At 39.2% G+C, this 24,060-nt stretch overlaps 1 protein-coding gene across 1 annotated transcript; it reads left to right on the top strand.

Moving 5' to 3' along the window:
- The first annotated feature begins 1,136 nt into the window (after positions 1 to 1,136).
- On the top strand, positions 1,137 to 19,805 carry LOC125231596 (alanine aminotransferase 2-like). Its single transcript, XM_048137055.1, has 10 exons — positions 1,137 to 1,258; positions 2,260 to 2,349; positions 3,155 to 3,249; positions 8,107 to 8,291; positions 9,892 to 10,094; positions 11,874 to 12,026; positions 16,362 to 16,418; positions 16,995 to 17,138; positions 17,690 to 17,804; positions 19,236 to 19,805. Exons 1-10 carry the CDS (start codon positions 1,172 to 1,174, stop codon positions 19,382 to 19,384), a joined length of 1,278 nt encoding a protein of 425 aa, XP_047993012.1. The 5' UTR covers positions 1,137 to 1,171; the 3' UTR covers positions 19,385 to 19,805.
- Positions 19,806 to 24,060: the final 4,255 nt, after the last annotated feature.

Here is a 24,060-nt window from a genome sequence, read left to right as displayed (position 1 = left end):
CTCTGTGAATACATCACATTGTTTACAATCTAAAATTATATATAACTAAATAGCCTATTGAGAATTGAATATATGAACTATATATATGTATATTGTAAAAAGAGTAAACATGTCAATACTACGGATAGTTAAAAAGAGATGAAAATATTTTTGTATTGGGATTCTTATAGTTATAGAGGTCTCTGACGGTAGTTGAAAATATTGTGTAAAAAATAAATTAATAATGAAACGAATTGGTATTTTATTTCATGATAAAACAAACTCATACCCCCTTATTCATAGACGTTCACAAAGTCCGTTTGTCCCTTTCTATCACGCCTATATGTCAGAAAGGGACAACAGTTATTTATTTAACCGCACGTGCCAATATTGATAGGTACCCGAGAAAGAGAAAGATTCCAATATGTATAAAAGAGGAATCTTGAGCGTTGCGAGGGTTTCAAGGCACGTAGGTTAAACAAACTTTGCCGCCGAGGTAAACACAACATTTTTCACCACACCAACAAGAATGCTGACTATAAAACATCAAACTAAAACAAATTAAATCAAACTAAATCTAACAGCCTAAAATTTGTAAAATTACTTTGTGGATAAAATGCAATTTTGCTATCTGTTTTCGATAGCAAAGAAAGCCTTTACCAATTGGTGTGGTGAAAAATCTTTATCTGTGCAATGGACTTATAAGGTGGCGCCATCTGTCATAACCTTTGAGTGTGCCTATAGTGTGCCTTATGGAGTTTAGAAATATACTTCTATACTCCCTGGTGTGCCTTTTCATTTGCTCGTCATCAAAGAATATTAATACCTATATAATAATACCAATGAGAATAGAGTCTAGTCTACGAAGTTATATAGGTCTTTGATAATACTTCATTGTGCACTATATAATAATCTATACACACCTCTTTTTCCAGTGCAATTTTCATGATACTGTCAAACATTTTCTTCTGTCAACCGCTAACAACAAAATTCGAAAACATTTTTCTTCATTTTTACTTAATATTTACTGTTGTAAATAATTTTAGAAATTGTAGTGAAATTTACCAGATTAAGAATGGGTGGATCCAACAACATTATAGGCCATGTGCTATCACGTATAATAAGGTTTGAAAGGCATAAAAATCCTGTGTTAACCACACAGTGTAGGTACAAAGCTCTTTGTTTGAAAAATATGAAGCAAAATGTCGTAAAGCTGGAATATGCTGTGCGAGGGCCGCTGGTCATCAGAGCCGCTGCTATCGAGAATGAACTTAAAAAAGTAAGTATAGCTCACAGACCTATCATTTCGCTTACGCTTAGGGCACATCTCGGACACTGGCGATCACATATATGAAAAAGGCGCGTTCCTAGCACACATTCTAAGCTCGTGTAGATGATTGCGTACCACGCTTGTATGAGTGAGATATGACAGGTCAACTGTTTGCGTTTTTGACAGGCGGTAATTGTGAGGTAACCGAGAGGGGGTGGGCGGCGCTTTCAGCGGGGAGCGGGAGTGGCCATACTGTACGATAGTACTATTTATTATACTGTGCTTATGGTAGGTTCCAGTGGCGCTGCGTCGGTACAACTCGGTTCCCAACGGATTCCCTAAAATTCTGCAGTATCTGTAGAAGTCCATACAAAGCTGATCCCAAAAACCCCTCCGGCTTTACCAACAAAAAATTTCACGCGTCGCCACTGGTAGGTACATCATGTCATATGGTCATCCTACTTCAATGGTATAGCTGTCTAGGATTATAAGCGTAAGGGCCCCCACAGACGGGAGACAAAACTGTTTTGTCTCCGTCGCTCGTTCTATGGACTAGTATGAAGGTGCGCACACGAGGCGACGCAACTTTTCATACAAATACGACGGAGACAAAACAGTTTTGTCTCCCGTCTGTGGAGGCGGTTTCAATCTGGAGGTCGTGGGACGAACCCCGGCTCGTACCAATGAGTTTTTCGGAATTTAGTCGCTTTTCGGTGAAGGAAAACATCGTGTGGAAACCGGACTAATCCCCCATAAGGTCTAGCTACCCTTCGGGTTGGAAGGTCAGACTATGCCAGTCGTTTTTGTAAAATACAATCTAAGCTCGTGTATGTGTAAATGCTTGTATAAGTGAGGTAAGACACCTGTCTTCTTTTGTCAGATCGTGTTTTTGACAGGAGGTAGGTAACTGTGAGGTAACCGAGAGCGGGTGGGCAGCGGGAGTGGCTATAATGTACGATAGTATAATTTACCCCTTTATTCCTTCAATGATGATCACTATGACTTTGCAGGGAGCCAATAAGCCGTTCAAGAAGGTAATCAGAGCTAACCTTGGCGACGCACATGCAATGGGAGCGAAGCCTATTACTTTCATTCGACAGGTACAGTCAACTAATTGGAACCCTGGGCCACTGTAGAACTATGTCATAGTGAGGTTATAATTCAGATTGTAAGAAATCTCTACACTTATATTACAAGCAGAAGGAATTGATAACAGAATACTGATTACTATTGATTATTACTATTGTAATATTAGCTAAAAATTGGTGAACATTAGACTTTTCGTTCGTCGCGACATCTATTGAAAAGTAGCAGTACTGATAATTTACGCTAGTTGACGCGTGATTGTCGCTAGATGTCACTTAACTATGCCTATACAAATAACCCGCATTTACTGATGTATGGAGTTACAAATCTTCCCTTACTTATTCCTCTATGGTTGCAAATGATGAAGATGATGATGATTCAAAGCACAATCACTAGGTTTGAAAGCCGCATACTTCTAGTTTATCAACTTCTTGCGCAACAGTGTAGGGTAGCCGAGATTTTGGACCAGGGGGGTTACCATGACGTGCTAAAGCCGTTCAGTTTAGGTTGAGAGAGAGGGACGGAGCTATGTAACTGCTATAGCTGTGTCCCTTTCTCTCAACCTAAACTGAACGTCTTTAGTACGTCATGGTAACCCCCCTGGAGTCCATTCAAATGGTAATTAAACAAAGTCGTAGCCCAAGAATTATGGATAGGGCAGCCGTAAATTCTGAGTCAAATCAGCATCGATGGTATTTCTAAAACTACCGCGATGGAATTTTTAAGTGCTCGTAAGGAATTGTCTCATAATTACCTCCCTTGGTCTTTCTTGGTCTAAAGACACACATTAAGTATTATCTCAAATTTTTATTTGGTCAGATTTTGGCGTGTGCATCGTTTCCAGAGCTGATTGAGAAGTACGACTTCCCAAGCGATGTGAAGCAGCGAGCTAACGAACTGCTGGACGCATGTGGGTAAGTGCGTTATCACATTATCCGATCCGATATCGGATGTCGGACCGGTATCCCATACATTACCCTGCGCCATCTTGGATTTTTTTCCATTGAAATCCTTCCGACATCCGATATGGGATCGGATAGTGTGAAAACGGACTGTCTCCAGGTTTCCATCAAGTAAGTAAATGTCAATAAGCGTCTCTCCAGACCTATCGACGCGGATCGTCTTTCGCTGACCAAAAATCGCTCTTTTCAAATTAGAGATGGGCCGAATAATCGGCAAGTTTTTCAATGTTCGTATTCGGCCGAATAATTCGGTTGCATTGCTGAATATTTACCGAATAAACAAAGTAAATAACTAATGAAGATCTTACGTATTCCATTTGATAATAAGCTTCTATTTTAGTAGCTTTCTAAGGAACTACTAAAAAGAAATAATTACCTTTGCGTCAAAACATAAATATATTTTTTTAAACCCATAGTTTAAGAGTTGAGAAGAGTTCAGAGTTGTTTTAACTAAGTTTTAGTTATCCACTAAATCATAAGAGCAAATGTAGTTCTAGTAACATAATGTAACCATTACCAATCACTTAAGGCGAGATGATCTGTCAAACTAACCAAACCAAGGGGGTGAGGTGCGCGGCGTCCGGGCCGCCCCGCCCGCGCGGCTCTGTTCGCTTGTCGCACACGGGAACTCAAATTCGCGCGGCAGCATGACACAGACGGATCGCAGTATAATGATCGCCGTATTTTAACTGGGCTTTCTTAGTTTTTTCATGAAATAGGAGGCAAATGAGCAGCTGTATCGCCTGATAGTAAACGATCCCCGCCTTATTTTTTTTTATTAGGTTTCATCATTTGTGTAAGTAATACGAATGATTTATAGTTACAGTATGTTTGGTCAGCGTTGTCGTTGCTTTTAAGGACGTCCCTAAGCTACAATCAATTTTATCGATTTTTTCGGATTCTCCAACTGCCATCGTCGAAACTTCTTAGTAATCACACTTAGCTACAGATCGAGAGGGTGAAATGAAAAGGACCATTCAAACTTTGCATAGTGACTTTTGATGTCATTATAAACAACTTTTATTAAGGGTCCAATGCTGAAACCACAAAAAAAAAATTTGACGTTCCATAGAAATGAGCTGTATCATAACAGTCGAAATGTATACAATAGATTTTTTTTTGCGTTTTCATCATTAGTCCCATAATAAATAGGAGCATAATTTGAAAATTACGAGTTACAATTATTTACCTGCAAAGATAATACTGTGTAGAGAATTTTATAGAAATATACCTACTTCTCCTAAACATCATAACCGTAGCTTTTACGGTTTTCCTGAATATATAATAAAACTGAAAATGGGGACATAAAAATGGGGAGGCGGGAGGAGGGGAAAGATTAACATCTCGGCGTGTTTTCTACTTTATGTAGAAGTTTTTTCTTATAAACTTATTGTTAACAGAACACAGTAACCATCAGCTTCTTTGACCATAGACTTTATGTAAAAAGATATTATGTCATGTTACTGTTGTTTAAAAAGACACATAAAATTTGTCAGTCGTGAATAAATAACGCTTTTTCTTTTTCATATTGAAAGCCTTTAAGCTATATATATGCCAAAGTTTCGAATTTTATTCTTGTTGTTTATGAACCTACAACTTCAAACATGATGAAGTCACTCAGCCAGTCACTGATGAAATCTGTGCTATTTATATTAAGATATGAATAAAATCTAAAGTATGAAAACTATGCAATTGAAACTTTGTCTATTTAATAAAGTTGCTATTGATAAGTTGCTATTGAGTTGTTATCCTGACAATTATATTTATCTGGTTTAAACCAGACCCAAAATTCGAGGATTCAGAAGAACGACAAAATGCTTCAAGAAAACAGCTTTTCTCTTCGCTTGACTCGTGTTGGCGTACTACCGTACCTCCAAATGGAATACAACCCAGCACAGGATAAATTATCAATACCATTCTATGCCTACCTTAAATTCTCAAGTAATATTCATATCAAGTATCAACTATTGTCAAAGGGGTCAGACAGCTTGTTGAAGGATTCGTATAATCTTGCAAATTAGACAAATATCTTTAAACATCAAGTACCGTAATCATACCCACCAAATAAAAAAAAAAATGTCCAGCTTTATTAACAGAGGGCGGAATTACTCATGGCAGAAATCAAACGTCAATAGAGTTGGAACGTAAAATTTTAGCGACTATCGATTAAACTGAAATTATCAGTATATATTGTTGAGTTATTTTCGACGTAAGTAAAACAAGGATACTTCTTTATCCATTTGTTGGCTGTTTTTCGTCTTGGATTAACCATTATTTTCAAACGTGAATTAGTTGCAAAAGGACTAGTGACAGAAATGGTAATTAAATGTCATTCAATTTACTTTTAATCTAATCAAAGAGGTTAATGTTAAAGTCAGAAATGTAAAAGGTGACTGAATTTATCGATAGCTGAATACGTCGATAAAATTTAACATTCCAACTCTATTGACGTTTGATTTTTGCCATGAGCAATTCCGCCCTCTGTTTATCAATGTATGATTATGGACTTTCATCAAAATTTATTGAGAAGTTAAAATACTGAAATCTTTTAACTATTGTGGAAAAATGGCGATAGTTGTCAAACAAAATTTCTGTCAGGCTGGCCACATGTTTGGCATAGACACAGAAAAAATATAGACGGAGGGTAGCACGATCTAATTAACCTTATACCAAATTTTTAAAGACAGAAATACCTACCGTACCTGATCTTCAATCAGTACTGTACCTACCGCCGCCTTTTCTTTCGAACAATTCAATATTTTTATGAAAATTTTGCGTAAGTTTGTTCACTAGCTGGACATCAGTCATATATTTTCTAAGTGGAAAAGTTGTGCTGTAATGACGTCACAGACCCGTCATCTAGGGGTTTCTAAAATCTATGATGTTTAGATATCGTAAATGTCACTTGATAACATCATATGAAAATGAAATACTTACGTGTATATATAAATTATCATTTTCTTACCTTTTCACGGGCTTTGATTAGAATTTTCTTTATTTATTTGTTTTCTAGCACGCAATTATTTTTTCTGCCTCCTCAAAGCTATGTTCCCCATTGCTTCAATGACACGTGACCACGCGGAGAAAACTGACACAGGTCCATCCTCTGAAAGCGCCGCCGCGCGACTGAAGAGGCCATAAGTGCCATCGAAAATGTTTTCAATTTCAAAACAATTTTCAAAAAAAATTTTTTTTTGCAAAAACAGGATTAGTAACAGGTCTTAAAATTGGGTTCATAGTTGTTCCATCTTTCCTTTGCGGATTTGGTAGTATTTGGTAAATATTATATTATTTTAATGACGCTACCGGCACAAACTCATCAGATTCATCTAGATAATCTTATTACCTATATATTGAAGTAAAAAACAAGTCAAAAAAGTTCTTATCATAGCCATGGGAACGATTTATTGTTAAGAGAAGAGGTAACTTTGGAGTCATTTTCTATCGAGCGAAGTTGTAACATTCATGTTGTTCAACTCCATAACATACTCATCAGATCCTGAAATTTAACATATATCGTTTTCAGATTTTTCCATGGCGTTTTCCTATGTTTTTAACCGCTTCAAAAAACGAGTGCGCGCAGCGTCTACGGAAATATATCGCCTTAATAGTTTTAATCTTAACATATATGCTTTTTAATTATGGCGTAACCGAATATTCGGCCGAATGTTCGGTTCGGTAAGAGCTGAACCGATTGTTCGGCCGTTAAATTCGTATTCGGCAAAGTCGAATCCATATTCGGCCCATCTCTAGATTAAGTAAATATAAGAAGATCATATCATACCATCTAAGAACGCGCATACACTACACCACACATAGATGGCGTCACAAAAAAAAATATGTCTTGTAGGTTTCGATTATACTTGTAGATGGCGTTAAGTGTCACTTTTGACACATATTTATGGCTCGAAAGAGACACTTAACGCCAATCTACAAATAATCGATGGCAACAAGGCATTTTTTGTGGCGCCATCTACGTATGGTGTAGTGTATGCGCGTTCTTAAGCGGTCGCATTTTAATGTATGGGATGATATGATCTTCTTATACACGTTCTATGGTACGGGTGCGTTCAACGACGACGACGCGTAAGCGTTTTTATACTAAAAGAGCGATTTTTTTAAGCGATCTATCATCAATTTAATGTGACAAATAATAATACCAATCGACATTCCAATTTCCGATACTATTCATTTTCTTAGTCGTATACTACTTATAACTCTTGTCAGAGTAGTTTTGGTCATTGAGGTCGACGCTGCACTTTTAATGTTTTCCCGCCGTGTTTCTCCATTTGCGTTCCGCCATTACTGGAAAACGTTTCGGCGAAATGGATAGGGATTAAATTCCTTGACTGTAACGGTCCATTTATATATTTTTTATTCTTTCCTCCTCGTTCTTTAATTTGATTTAGACATGCGTACTGCGTAATGCGTACCAAAATTTTCTTGTGCACTAAATTATAGGAACATTAAGAGTCTTTAGTAAGATAAATATACCCATTACTAATAATTGAAAAGTTTTTAACTCTAAGCCAGAATCTAAAATACGGCGCAACCAATTATTCGGCGGAATATTCGATTCGGTAACAGCTAAAGAGATCCCTTAAAGGGATAAGCTCGCCTTTGTACATAACCGTTATAATATTCTCTGTGCATGTAATTTTTTCTGTACAATAAAGTGTTTACTACTACTACTACTACTACTAAACCGAATATTCAGCCGAATATTCGTACTCGGCTAAGTCCGTATTCGGCCCTCCAGTCTTGAGTCAAGAGTTAGGAAGTTATGTGTTTATTCTTTCATGTCTTTAGAGGACGATCAGTCGGGGCCTACAGCGCGTCATATGGAATAGAAATCATTCGCAAGGACGTAGCCAAGTACATCGAAGATCGTGATGGGCATCCTTCTAACTGGGAGGATGTACTCATAACGGCTGGAGCTTCCATGGGTATAAAAAGTATACTGAACTTGTTTGCTCCAGGGAATCCACCTGATGGTGAGTATAAGCTGTGATATTCCGTTCTGTGATGTCCGAGTACAGGTATAGTATGAATTTTCTGAGATGCACTTTTCGCTTTTGCTCTAATCTGTTAAACAAAGGCCTTTGTTTCTATTATTCGCCGCGGTTAGCTCCCGTTTCCACAGCACGTGCTAAAGTCTCAGTGTAGTTAAAAAGCAACTATCATGATAGCAATAAGGTTCAAATCCATAAAAAGCCCTTTCGGAGATAACACGTTTGGTCATCTTCAAAAAAAGTTACCTGCACACATAAATTTGAACCTCATTGCTATCATGATCTAGTTGCTTTTTAACTACACTGAGACTAGCACGTGCTGTGGAAACGGGAGCTAACCGCGGCGAATAATAGAAACAAAGGCCTTTATATTGATTTAAACTAACACGATCTTCACTCATATTATTAAATTAAAACGGGACTTAATCGGGTTAAATATAAAACGTAAGTTTTACGCGATTAAGTCCCGTTTTAATTTAATAATACAAAGGCCTTTGTTTAACAGATTAGGGCAAAACCGAAAAGTTCATCTCAGAAAATTCATACTATAGTCATAATGGATCGCATTTGTATTCTAGTGTAAAGCCTGAGTGGAGGTTCGGAGCGGAGCGTTTTGAGGGGCGTGTAGCGGTGCCGACGAGAGTGCGTCCACCCTATGAAGCTTCGACTCAGGACACTTGTATGAACTTCAATTGTTTGACTTGCACGCCGCATGACCCGCCCCGCTGTACGCCCAGTGTGCACTCAAGCCTTACACTTACGGCTCAGCCACGACATTGGTCTAAGCGCGACAGCGGTGAGCGGCGGCCATACATTGAAGCGAGACACAGCGATGGGACTTTTCATTCACACGTATGGCTGCCGCTCACCGCTGCCGCGCTTAGACCAATGTCGTGGCTGGGCCGTTAGGCACCAAGATTTATATCTTGACGCCTAAGACCGTTTTCACATTATCCGATCCGATATCGGATGTTGGAAGGATTTCAATAGAAAAAATCCAATATGGCGCCTGTAATGTATGAGATATCGGTCCGACATCCGATATCGGATCAGATAATGTGAAAACGCACTAAGTGTAAACCATATCAAAATGTTTCTAAATTGTATGGTACCTTGCTAATAAGGTCTCATTTAAATCGAAGTGTTTAACCTTGAACACCATTCAAACCTCCAATATACTTAAAAAGCCATATTTTTTTTACCAATTTTTTGTCTGTTTCTTGTGTTAACTCAAAATCATCATCATTCATCATTCCCTTGCCCTTTTCCCATTATTTGGGGTCGGCGCAGCAGATCATATATCTTCCTCCATTCCTCTCTATCAGCCGTCATTTCCATACTAATACCTTTCACTCACATATCATTGTTCACACATTCCATCCATCTTTTCTTAGGCCTTCCACTACCATTGTATCCATCCACCTTCATATTTACCACTCGTTTTATAACATTGCTTTCAGCCCTTCGCATTAAATTAACTCAAAATAAAGGAAGAAAGTCTTTCATAAAAGCTTGCTGCCATTTTAATTGGGCTAATAGATCATTGGACAAGTAATAAGCCATTCATGCGTTTGTCTTTCAGGCGTGCTGATTCCCATACCTCAATACCCCCTCTACTCGGCCACTCTAGTGGAATTCGGGTTAGAAGGGGTGGGCTATTACTTGGATGAGGACAAAGGGTGGGGGCTAGATATGAACGAGCTGAAGGGTGCTTTGGAGAAATCTAAGAAAACTTGCTGTGTCAAGTGTATTGTTATTATTAATCCCGGAAATCCTACGGGTCAGGTAAGGATTTTTTTTTTATTATAATGCACAAACGCTCACGATCATATCGCTTTTAGCCGTATTGGCGCGACAGAGCCAGACTGCGTTTTGATCGACATCTGGCGTCAGCGATTGCCATACGGCTAAGCCAGCTGTGCAGAACTCACTTCGCGCCATATTGCGGAGTTTCATTAGAACTATTTCTTTCATACTACTTATTATACTGAACCACACCTCTGACACTGGCGATCAAATATATGTAAGAGGCGCATTCCTAGCACACAGTCTAAGCTCGAGTAGCTAAACGCGTACTATGCTTGTATGAGTGAAATATGACAGGTCGACTGTTCGCTTTTTTGACAGGTGGTAACTGTTAGGTAACTGAGAGGGGATTGGCGGCACTTTCAGCGGGGAGCGGGACTGGCCATACTGTACGATAATACTCTTTATTATACTGTGACTGTACTGTCACCGCATACATCAGAATAACAGCTAGCGCCCTTTTGGACTATGTGCGTAGAAACGAGCCTCTTTCATCGTTTGATCGCCATTGTACGAGGAGTGGTAGGAGTAATGAGGGACCTAAAAATAATGATAATACATACATAAAAATACATACATACATACAATCACGCCTGTTTCCCAGAGGGGTAGGCAGAGATCACGGATTTCCATTTACTACGATCCTGACAAATCACTTTCGCTTCACACACTTTCATAACGTTTCTCATACACGCTCGTCGGTTTCGAGTACTTCTGACCTGGCCTTTTTGCAATATTTCCCCGATTTGAACAAGAAAAGTTCGCCTAGGTCTTCCACTTCCAACTGACCCTTCCACTCTTTTTTCATATACTCTCTTAATGATGACAATAATTTATTTACAAATGTTGTTTTACAGGTGTTGTCAAGAGACAACATAGAGTCTGTCATCAAGTTTGCTCACGAGAACAATCTGTTAATAATAGCGGATGAAGTGTACCAGCACAATGTTTACGCTGCCTGCAGCAAGTTCCATTCGTTTAAAAAGGTTTACTCTTTAATCTTAGCATTAAAACAAAAACCTTTAGGAAATCCTGATACTGTAGCTCTTGTCCCAAGTAAAGTAAAAGGCCTTGCCCTGACTTTATATACTTATTAGTTCTAGGCTGCCGCTAAAAGACTAAAATGAAAAAATGCAACCAAGGGGCTTGACATGCTAATAACACAAAGATTTGCATTGTCCATGAAGTGCTAAAGCCGTTCAATTTAGGTTGAAAGAGAGGGACGGTGCTATGTAGCTGTGTACCTTTTTCTCCACCTAATCTGAAGGTCTTTAGTACTTCATGGTAACCCCAGGTGTCTGAACTCGATCGGTCTACCATGTAACAATAACAACGGTGTACTGAACGTGAGATGAAACATGCGCGGATTCCCCCCTGGAGCCTAGGTTGGCCATACAAATAGACCAGGCGACCCCTCCCCTAGGCACGCAGCTAGATTCTCGCTTGAGATGAAAGAACATGCTTCCTTGCCACGGATCGATATAATACCTTAGCTTTTGTTTCTTAAGCTAGGAACATACTACGCGGACGTCCGTCGTAAATCGACCGCGACCGCGACCGATCAGTGTGCACGGAACAAAACATCCAGCGAGCCAGATTTCGATCGGACGTCCATGCGCACAAGGCCACGTCCACGTCCGTCGACCGATAGTTTGCACGGTTATGTGTATTTCCATTGTCCAGATTCCCGTCCGCGGTCGATTTACGACGGACGTCCGTGTAGTATGTTCCTAGCTTTATTCTTCCTTATTGTCTTAGGTGCTGAGAGAAATGGGCAAACCGTACACAGACGAGGTAGAATTGACCTCCTTCATGACGATCAGTAAAGGTTACATGGGTGAATGTGGACTCCGGGGTGGGTGGTTAGAGATCGTGAACATGGATAAAGAAGTACAGACGCACCTTTATAAAGTACGTATTACGTGAGTTGAGTCGTCATCAGATACAGATCAGGACACGCCTTATCAAGGCGTAAGTGCGTTTTCACATTATCCGATCCGATATCGGATGTCGAAAGGATTTCAAAGGCAAAAATCAAATATGGCGGCTTACATGTATGGGATATAGGTCCTACATCCGATATCGGATCGGATAATGTGAAAACGTACTCTATGAGTGCGTGTTTTTTAAGCACCACTCCAGCTCCGATTCTGATGATGTGATATTTTTTTTTTTTTTTTTTTTTATTGAATTACTATACAGTCGACAAATATTACAATTTATCACAGGCCCTGCAAAACTGTTTAACAGTTTGACTGCAGGATAAGAGTATCTTATTAAGAATAGTTACAGGAAGTAATATCTAAAAACATTTAAAATTAGGACTGAACAAGTTACTATGGCAGGCTATTTAATAAATACTTTTTTAATTTTCTCTTAAATTTATGCTTGTTTGGTTCGAGACGGATGTCCACAGGTAGACTATTGAGAGTGTATGGTAAACGCTTTTTTAGAGTTCTGTCACCGTAATAGTTGTTAACTCTAGGCACTTCATATTTACCCGTGGACACCGATCTGGTGCCATATGCGTGTGGAGCCCCACACAGGTCGTGCTCCTGACTGTCATGGTTGTTGATGGCTAATAGGTACTTGTGTTTTAAACTAATCGGGAGTATTTTACATATTTTAAATAGTTTTCGGTAGTCGTTTTTACACATGTTTTTAATTTTTTTGGGGACAAGTAGTTTTAAAAACCTAATCTGCAGTGACTCTAATTTATCTATATAGGTTTTAAATGTGAGACCATAACAATCAAGAGCATATCCCAATATAGAGTCTACCAGTGCGAAGTACAAACATTTTAATGTACCGATAGGTACTTTATAACTGAGATGATAAAACTTACATAATAATATTTTTAGTTTACTACAAATATAATCTATATGTTGAGACCAAGAAAATTTAGTGTCTATTTTAACTCCTAGGTAGGTTACACAGTCTACTTTGTCTATGGCGTTACATTGGCAGTTGGTTCTATTATTATGTAAACATTGATAACTATGGGCAACAAGATGAGTTCTACGATCTGGCATACTTAAGTGCGGAGAATGTATTACAAGAAGTTTAGTTTTTTCTGCGTTTAATAAAATTCCGTTATCGTGGGACCATTGTACTATTGCATCTACGAGTATGTCTTGTTGTATATTTCGGCTCATGTCATCGAGATCGGTTCCTGCACTTACAGTGCACAGATCATCGGCAAACATGTAGGGTGTACCGTGACGTACAACTCCTCCTATGCTGTTGACATGCATCAGGTAGCAGACCGGGCCGCACCCCGAGCCTTGCGGCACCCCGCAGTCTACCGATTATCCGATGGCGACTGTGCAACGACCTCAGTAGCGATAAATTAGTCCTATCTACCGTCTAATGCCTGGCGTCCACTATAAGGCTCAATCGAGTCGCGTCGAATCGAGTCCTCATACATTTTGAATGTGATTCGACGCGTCTCGATTCCGCCTTACCCTTTCGTATGCGCCTGTCAAAAAATTGTCATAATAAATACATAATCAAGTTGAAACGATATGGAGCAGATCTGCTCCTAAACATACGAGAGATTAATGGACGCAGTCTCATAAGAAATGCAGAAAGCGAATTAACGAGACTCGACTCGGCGAGCCTAGTGGACGCCAGGCTTAAGGGATTTCCCTCAAGCAGATCCAATGAGTGACTGGGGCCACAGCACAGTGCCAATTGAGTTAATTCCATGGCACTGCTGTTTTTTGAAACAACAGCAGGATTTTGTGATTACCACAAACTTTTTTTAGCTGCTTGTTGTTGTAGTCCTAAGGCACCCCAGAGGTGCAAAGGGCCTTCACAAGCTCGCGCCACGCCTTTCTATCTTCAGCGACCCTCGTGGCCTCGCTCCAGCTCAGACCAGCCGCTCGTAGCTCATTTTCGACGGACCGCTTCCATGAGTGAACAGGGCGCCCGGGGCCACGGCTTGCATTCTGCGGTTTCCAGTCGAAAGCAATGCTCGCATTATTTCTTCCCCCTCTCCGAAGTGTGTCCAATCCATCTCCATTTTCGTGTCGCGATTTCCTCGTCAATGGGTGTTTGCTGGCATATACTCCACAGGTCTTGATTTCGGATAGTGTTTGGCCAGAAAACGCGAAGGATCGACCTCAGGGACTTGTTGACGAATACTTGGAGCTTTTTCGTTAGGCCCTTTGTCACTCTCCACGTTTCGCAGCCAAACAGTAGCACAGATTTCACTATGGATTAGAAGAGGGAAAGTTTGATTCGACGCGTGAGCACATTTGACTACCAGACGGCCTTTAACTGAGCAAACGCAGGCTTCGCCTTTTTTATTCTGCTGTCGATGTCGTCGTCCGCTCCACCTTTGTCAGTCAACACGCTCCCTAGGTACACAAACTTGGACACCGAGTCTAGGCTCTCGCCCCCAGTGTCAGCGGATCCGTTGAACTTGACTTCACACGCATGCTGACTGTTTTGCGTTTGTTAATTCGCAGGCCCATTCTGTCCGCCTCTTCCTGAAGACTTTCAAGTTTAACTTCCAGATAAGCAAGAGTAGGCGAAATTAACACGATGTCGTCCGCGTAGTCCAAGTCTTCCAGAGCGTTAGTGTCCCATGGTATACCTCTCGGCGACGATACCACATTGCGCATGACGTCATCTAGGAGGATCACAAATAAAAGCGGCGATAAGAGGCATCCCTGTTTTACTCCGGCTGTAATGTGTATAGGCGCTCTGAGCTCTTTCTCATGTACTACCCTGCATGTGCTATCTTCGTATAAAGAGCCTATTATCCTTATGATGCAGGCAGGGATACCCCTCCTGCCCAAACTTGCCCACAACGCGGTCCACTTCACCGTGTCAAAGGCCTTTTCAAAGTCAACGAAAGCTAAGAACAGCTCCGTTTGCCATTCGACACATTGTTCTATAAGGATGCGTAGGGTGTTGGTGTGGTCTGTGCAGGAGCGACCCGGGCGAAATCCTGCCTGCTCTTCGCGCAGAGTGTCAGCTACTTTACGCGATGCGATTAAGCAAAACTTTTGCCAAGACTTTGGCAGCAGCTGGGAGTAGTGTAATCCCACGCCAATTATCACATCGCGACAGATCCCCCTTCTTTGGGACTTTCACCAGGAGCCCCTGCTTCCATTCATCGGGTACTTGTCCAGCTTCCCATATACGGGTTATTAGGGGATATAGTAGCGTTGCAGATGTGGCAACATCAGCCTTCAGCATATCAACATGCACATTATCGATCCCTGGTGACTTCCCCGGCTTCAAGGATTTTAGAGCCGTGACTACCTCATCGAATAATGGCGGCATGGTTGAGATGTCCAGTTTCCAGGCGGGTTCACTAAAAGAGCTGCACTCGGGCTCCTCGGGTTTTTAGCTGCTTGGTTATGATAAAACAATACCTCCGCAAAAGCTCTCTGGGGGCTCCGTGTGAATTTTGGTTGACTGATATGCGATTTCAACTCTCTTCCATAAAACCTTGCTATAAACTATTTTTTTTTATTTATTTAATTTAAGGGTTCCGTCAGATATTTTGCTTTCCAAAAGGGTTCCATAAGAAAATAAGTTTGAGAACCGCTGCTATAAAGTATTGACCTTATATGCCTATTAACTAATCGATTGCATAAGGAACACTACGCTGCGTTCTAAATCCCGGATTGCTGATGTAGGCGGGTCATGTCCCAGGATAGATGGGCTAGCTTAGTAAGTGGACAGATGCTGATTAGGGGAACGTGGTACTCGTATCTAACCAACCTCCCTATCCCTCTTCTGAAGTGGCGCTTCAGAGCTAGATTCGGACTCTTAGACGCACGGCCGGTCTCCATCCTTACTTGGTAGATATTCCACGAATCCACACGAAGCGCTTTGCTTCTTTTTTTCTTATGCGCACTGCCAAGGAGTGGAATTCCTTGCCGGCGGCTATATTTCCGAGCTCATATAACCCGGCAACCTCCAAATCAAGAGTGAACAGGCATCTTCTGGGCGAGCTCACTCCATAGTAGGCCACGTCTTTGCCTTTGGCTAGTCTGTGGTCAAGAGTAAGCCCATTTATAATAATAATAATAAAAAAGAAAAAGATTGCATGTCAATCGCCAGGTAGCGTAAACGATTTTCGGGACACCGGCTGGGCAGGCCCAAACGGAGTTGGTGGGATGATCTGGACAACTAGCCGGATTAAACACTAAATCAGCAGTCAGGAAAATCAAGGGGCCTTTGCCCAGCGGCTACGAAATAATATCTCATAATGTGTCAATATTTCAGGCATTATCTGCGATGCTGTGTCCGACTGTACTTGGCCAAATTGCCACAGATGCGGTGGTAAGTTGCACATGATTATACTTAAATATTATTCCGTAAACACGGAAAAAGAATATTTCCATCACATCAGGATTGCGATCCGATAGTAGCATTTCGTAGAAATCGAAGTAATCTCATGTGTAATAGCGCTTGGGGTGGGGCTCGTAAGAGATGGTCTGACTGTGTGAAGAAGTCGACTGGCGGCAGCCTATATCGTGCAGTCCACATGGCTTATGACCGCGTTCAATGGAGACACGCTACTTGTGGTCGCGATCCTCAGAATTGAGGGAACGAGGAAGAAGAAGATGTGTTAATAGACCCTAACCCTGCGGTTTTAAACTGATCCTACTGAATAGAATCACGGTACTTTGTACCTACTTTTCCTCTGGAATCACTATTTGGTGTAGTAAATGGAGTTCCTATTCTGTGCAGTTTGAATTTTTGAAGATACCTAACGAACTTACATATATGTATAAATATTCTAGTCAAGTTAATATTGTGGTAATTTTGTACTATTGGTAAATTTACCACATGGACATTATGATATCGTAGACATTTTGATACTCTGGTGCCACTGAAGGCCTATTTATTCACCAGGCCAGACCACCAAAACAAGGAGAGCCTTCGTACGACCTGTACATTAAGGAGAAGACAGCTGTATTGGACTCCTTGAAGACACGCGCCAAACTGGTCGTCGATACGTTCAACTCTATGGAGGGATTCAAGTGTAATCCTATTCAGGTATTAATATTTAACATTTTCTGTTATGGTATGGGTCGTTGATGATTCCGTCAACATCAAGGTTTAGGCACACCTCGGACAATGGCGATCAAATATATAAAAGAAGAGCGTTCCTAACACAGACTAAGATTGTGTAGGTGAACGCGTACTATGCTCGTATGAGATGTGAGATATGACAGGTCGACTGTTCGCGTTTTTGACAGGCGGTAACTGTGAGGTAACCGAAGGGGATGGGCGGCACTTTCAGCGGGGAGCGGGAGTGACCATACTGACTGTGGTTTGGGAAAGCACGCTTTTTATGAAGACAATGAGGAGGCACACTGACATTTTATTCCACCAGGCGGCGCCTGTGCAAGTGTCTAGGCATGTTACTGTCATTAATATGTGTGAGAGAAAAAACATAACGTCTTCTCGCTCTCACGTATGGACTAATAGGGTGGCGTCATCTGTCATAACCTTTGAGTGTGCCTCCTCATTGGGGGGTGAGCCCTAGGTACATTTTTCAAATTTGCCGCCTTTTTTTAGTGCCAAGATTATTTTTTTCATTTAAGGGTGCGATGTACTGCTTTCCTCGAATCCAGCTGCCACCGAAAGCGATAGAAGCCGCCAAAGCTGAGGGAAAAGCGGCTGATGTGTTCTACGCCTTCTCTTTGCTAGAAGAAACAGGTGATATCACTCAGTAGTATCGGGGAATATACATAGTAATTATAAAACAAATATAAAGATAAAATCCCAACGAATTGAGAACGTCCTCCTTTTTCAAAGTCGGTTAAAAAGAGAGCGTGCTCGCCGCTCTATCATCGTGTCACTTTTATTTACACAGGAGCGACTTCTTTACCACGAAGGTGGCAAACAGGCATATGGTCTAGGCTTGTGTAGGACATGTACTAATAGTACAAAACATTTGTTAGTCGTATACCTCGAAATCAAAAAATCCTTGTAGCTTTTCACCTATTCGCGTTTCGCCGCGATCTCAAAATTTCTGAACAATATTCTTTTCTTGTAGTATGATTTTTGGTCGCCAATTACAATGGTGTATAAAATTCATAGTATATTTATTATCCTGCCTTTTTTCACTGTAGTCGCTTTTCACCTCAATAGATATTTGTTTGTAATGCGTTATTATTAGATATCGTGATATTTCCTTTTTTTCAGCACTTTAACTCTATAGTTTTGTTTCGCAAAGGCATTTCGCATTTGTAGGTTTTCTCCTGGTTATATAACCTCGTTGTGCATATCACTGATATTACTAATAAAATATTACTAATTCAAATGTTGATGTTGATATATGTCCATTTGACCACGTATTATATCCCAGTGATATAGCCTTTTTTAAAACCATTAATACAATAATATGCGACCCAGGTAAAATGCGACTAAAAATATTTGCGGCTAACTGAATAGGCTATTAGTGATAAACGCTACAGAGAAAATCTGCTATTGTTGTAAAAATCAATTGAAAATATATGCGAGTAACAAAATATGCTACCGATATTACACACTACAACAAAATACGCTATCGCGGCAAAACGCGAATAGGTGAAAGGCTACAAGGATTTTTTGATTTCTAGGTATACGACTAACAAATGGTACAAAAGACACGATTCCCTGCACTGTACTAGACCGAACTACTCCCAAATGATTCTGCTCTCTAGTACATTTAGTACACTCACACACGCTCAACGGAATGGGAGCGAAAGGACCGAAGAGCCGAGGAGTGACAACGACAGCAAAGCGATCCGTGTGATCCTACCGAAACCGACCGAGAGCGCGCGAAAACGGCCGATCAGCTCTCGGCTAGTACGAGCGAACGTTACTGTACGCCATATGCACAATTTATCTCTCGCTCTCTCGCTGTACTACTGTCCTAAATGTCCTAAAAGAACGAACTAGTACACTTCGGAGATCGTACTAGTTGGGAGCGATCTTTTCAGTGAACGAGCAGGCACAACTCTAATATGGTCCTCCTGGTGGAAAGCGGACTATCTTTTGTTAGTTTCTATTATCGATAGCTCATAGCTTACTCGCTTTTGGTGGATCCCGTGCCTTATGTTATGAAACAATGTCTAAAACCACTTCTTAATAAAATTATTCCAGGTATTTGCATAGTGGCAGGCAGCGGTTTCAAACAACGCCCTGGCACCTACCACTTCAGAACGACCATACTACCACAGCCAGAATTGCTCAACGAAATGCTCACAATATTCAAGGAGTTCCATCAGAAATTTACTAAGAAATATTCTTAGGTATTTGTCATTGTATGTTTAAAATTCGGCCAGTTTGTTGCAGTCTTGGATGGTATAGTCAATTTCAGTTCTTGTTTACATTGTCTTGCTTTATTGAGGTGTGAAATTGTAAAAAATATTTTTGAGGAGTGAGAAGCGTTAGCAACAACCGAGGATCAACACGCAAATCTTAAAATAAAAGGTAGGTGTTGTCATGATTGAAAGTGACAATAAGATTTTTTTTTTAGTCTGTGTCGCTGAAGGAAAGTTATTTTTAAATGTTATAACAAGGAACCATAACCTGCAGATCTCATAGACGTCAGAAATTACTTAAAATTTGATGAAACAAAAAAAGCACCTCATTTCCATTAAAACTTAAAAACTGCACTTTTATGTATTTCCTCAAAATTAAAAGGTTGCAAGTAGCCTCTAAGAAATTTGTACCATTTTACTGTGATGATTGTTTGGTAAATAAATATTTATTTTATGGTTTATTTGATTATTTTTTACAGTAAATAGCTGGGTCCACACTGGTTGCATGTCTCGCAAGGAAAATGTCCGTGTTCATGTCCACATGTTTGCCTCGCCCAAGCAAATTTGTTTGGCAAGATGGTGGCCTTCGGTCAGCTGTCATGTTATTCTTATCCATCCCCGCGCGAAAAGCGCAGAAGCCTTACACAGTATTTGTTTAGCCCATTTGTTGACTGGAAGAGAATGCCTGAAGGCATTAAGTCCACCAATTGTACTTTGCTGTATTATACACGGTGTTTCCGGTATCACTCAAAACCTCAGACACCCCAACTGATTTTTATTTTTTTAAACTCATCTAGAGTATTCATCTTTTAATCTGATCGTTACTTTTTTTTTAATTGAATTTTTAATTTTCTGTACAGCTCTACTTGACTTTTAGCTCTACACTCAATAAAATAATTGCTAACTACCATCATAAACCATAAGACTATTTATTTGTGTACGTTACTGCAACGACATAAGGTTTACCAATAGACAGCTAAGATGTCACTGTAAAACACTTTAAAGCTTTGTCACAGTAAACTTCAAATTGGACAGGTAATCGCAGTAAGCCAATAAACTCAATATTCAAAATGACAAGGTTGTAATTAGGTACGAGTTCAATTTGTCATGACTTATGATAAACATTAAGATTAAACTGACAAACAACGTCAAACTAGTAGCGGAAAAAATAATCGTCCAAGTAACCGGCCAGTATTAATACCCCTAAATACAGAAAAAAGGTAAACAACCTCTAGCAATGCGATATACACAATGTTGCATTACGAGTACAATAGAATGGGCACGTAAAAAATAACTAATAATACCAATTTAAATAAAAATATTACCCCCATCAAGATATAGCTCAATCGATTCTACTCTCGATTCTGAACAAACTGTTTTCAGGTTTTTAGTGTTAAGTGAAACACGGTGTATAAAGATTAAATAAATATATAATTATGATTTTTTAAGTAAGGAGTTCCACAAAATTCTTATTGAGCAAATGAAAATAATGCTTTTGAAAGCAATGAATAAAACATCAACTTTTGGGCCTTTTCTTTTTATGGCCTGAAAGATATAGTTATAATTATCGGGTTATTCCATAGGAATAGTATGTAGGATAAGCGTTAACGAAATTACAGGTGTGTGGCTTATCCAAATGACAAATTTTAAGGCTATTTTTGATCGAATCAGAATCCAGAGGAACCAAAACATTCGAGATAAAATCACGTCTAAATCTCAAACATATCTTCGTTGTATTTGTAAATAAAAATTTAGAAAACAGATAAAATGAAACTATAACAGTTTGAGCCGTTTCATAGGTATGAATTTCATAAATATCAATAAAAACAACTATCCAAATTACAAAAAGAAAACTGAAGAATTGGGAATGAAAAGTAAAACAAACACGACGCGGATGACGGAATACAAGCCCCCCTAATAAAAATTCGTGTAAAATGCATATACTCATCCTTGACTTCCTTATGACTTAGATAATGTATTGAAAAAGGATGGATATATGCTAGTTATTTCTCTTTTTGGTAGGTGGTCCCTGGTTTTGTGATAGCTAGGGATGTTACTTTGTCGATTCAATTATCGATAAAATATGCACTTACGTTCTCACCTTAAAAATAATATAAACGTTATATATATAAAAGTAACGAAAACATACAATATTGATATAAACATTTCATTTGGATTATTATGTGGCTTTTTGGCTATGAAAGTCATATATTCATACATTCTTGCATTCTTGGCTAACCGTACCTACTGATTGCAAATAAATGGTTTGTTTATGTACTTAACTACATAAACGGTCACTTCTCTTCTCTTACCAAGTCCTAATATTACATTATCATACCTATATCTCTGATCATAGGTCTGTATGCCTCCCTTTTTCTGTAACGTGAATAAAAAGGACGGCATGTTGTCTATGACTATATTTCTATGATAGTGTAATATCGGCCTAAATAGTTTGTAAAAAATAGAAGATGGGAGATACGAGTATAAAACAAATAAATACTTCTTATATAATAAATAAATTCTTCTCTTCTCCTTACGCAAAGACCTAAGTAATTTAATTCGTGTAGCATCCCTCTATTAATTTCTAGTCCACCACTCAAGAATCTACTTATACTTACCTCAATAATATTTTCTCTATCAAATAGAAAATAAAACAAAACGGCAGTGTAGGTACCAAAATTTATTATTTTAATAGTTTCACCTATTTTTAGTTTCTTTTTAATAATGTTTGAGAATTTCTGGAAAACTAAAAAATACTATAAGTTTAATTCACTAGAAATGTTACATTACCATTTACCCAGTCTGTGATACCTGATCATCATTAATCATTTTTATGTCCTTTTCAATGCAAGAATGTCAATAGAGTTAATGTCGGGACGTCGATAAAAATGACACATCACTAGTACAAAAACATAACCTAAAAACAGTTTGGAGAAACTTCAGAACAGAATTTAACATGGTAGTAGTTATTATATAAACTATGAAAAGATCGTATTTTATGCTTTGTTTAGATCCTACAAATAATAGTATCAATAACTGACCGAAATTCATTAATGAAACACAGCAGGTTCTTGGGAGTTTTCTTTTCTCCATGTACGTGAATTACAGTCCTTAATCACACAAGCCATAATCACACAAGGAACTTGAACACATCACAAATAAGAATTTAGCAGGATCATCAACTATCTATCAGGAATAAACACAATTAAATTAAAAATCGGCCAGACGACCGCCGAGATATTTGATCTAATATAATACGATTATGTACAATTGTCAAAGGTAGACACCTGGGGAGACATCTCGGGGCCTGCTCCATTTCAGCTTCTTGGCCTTCTTTTTGGTGGAGTCTTGGGAGTTTGCTCGCGGTTCCTAAAGGAACCGCGAGCATCGCACCTTGAACTTCGTGTTTCCGGTCTCCTTCTTCGGAAATCTAAGAAATATATAAAGTTGAATCTGTAAAATAGCTAAATAACAAGAGAATCATAACAAAGAACAGTAATCATTGATGGCGTTTTTAACCCTTTAACGCTCAAAAAAAAATTTCTATTTTTTTCTGGTTTCAAGCACATAAATGAGTTCTTAGGGGTAATATGAACCACAGAAAAATAATAAAAAAAATATTTTGTGTGTTATGTTTTAGAAAACATATGCTAAGAATACTTGACATTGCCCAACTTTCAGCAAATAACTTTTGATAACCAATGTTCAGTATTCTTGACATTGCGAACGGATTAGAGAGATAACTAATTTAAAAAAAATGAGTTTTTATGTTAAAAGTATTTATGGAGTAACTTAAAACGTCGAAATACAATTTATATTCACTTCCAGAGTCAGACTAAGCTAAGTTGGCAGTAGTTTTGATAGCTCCACATGTTCAAGGGTTAAGTAACCGTCATAATTTCATTGAAGTTTGACGTGTAAATGACACTTGTGGAGTTTGTGCCATCAAAAGAGCTGTCAACTTACCTTGGTTTGATACGAGGCATAATCTTAATTTGCAATTTGAACCCTAAATGTTTGTTTTCCCAACTTTGCAATACCTACATGCTACATGTGCCGTAAAAGATATACACCAGCAAGAGTCACGTCATGTACCATCGTACCTACTGAACTATAAATCATAAAACTCGTGTCTTTTTTGCATTATTCCAGCATTTTGCCACGGCTCTTGAAAGCCTGGAGCCCGTTTTTGGCAACCAATCTCAGGTTTTGGCGTAGACACTAGTTTCATGAAAGCGAATGCCTGTGCTTCCACTCCAGACGGTAAACTAGGGCTAGTTGGGATTAGTTCGGTTTCCTGAATGTGTCTTTCTTGAAAGTCTAGGAACTACCGTTTGCCTTTCTGACAAATGCAATTGGTTAGGCTTAGCTGTGTTTTTATCAGCTTAATTGCTAGTTGTAATATCGGTAAAGCCCAGCGGTAAGAACGTGCGAATTTATTTGAATCTGGAAGTCGCGGAGACATAAATAATCATTTGATATTAGCTGGTCGCTTTACGCTGAACAAAAAACATTTTAAGGAAACCGAATTAATCCCAATAAAGTCCAGTCTGATTTACTAAAAGTTAATGCTTATACCAATCATTGAGATTAGTTGATGCCATAAACCACGATAGGTCAAGGATGATTATGACTGCTAGTTGTAATCTAAATTTCTTTAGGGG

Source organism: Leguminivora glycinivorella, chromosome 12, assembly GCF_023078275.1.
Source record: "Leguminivora glycinivorella isolate SPB_JAAS2020 chromosome 12, LegGlyc_1.1, whole genome shotgun sequence".
Taxonomy (NCBI): Eukaryota; Metazoa; Arthropoda; class Insecta; order Lepidoptera; family Tortricidae; genus Leguminivora; species Leguminivora glycinivorella.
This window is presented reverse-complemented; position numbering and strand designations above follow the sequence as displayed.

What these genes read in the sequence shown, in the direction of transcription:
- LOC125231596 (XM_048137055.1), top strand. Translation starts at nt 1,172, where the DNA reads ATGAAGCAAAATGTCGTAAAGCTGGAATATGCTGTGCGAGGGCCGCTG. An exon ending in GAACTGCTGGACGCATGTGG is followed by an intron (nt 3,250 to 8,106) that starts GTAAGTGCGTTA and finishes TCATGTCTTTAG; the next exon opens with AGGACGATCAGTCGGGGCCT. An exon ending in CTCTTTGCTAGAAGAAACAG is followed by an intron (nt 17,805 to 19,235) that starts GTGATATCACTC and finishes AAATTATTCCAG; the next exon opens with GTATTTGCATAGTGGCAGGC.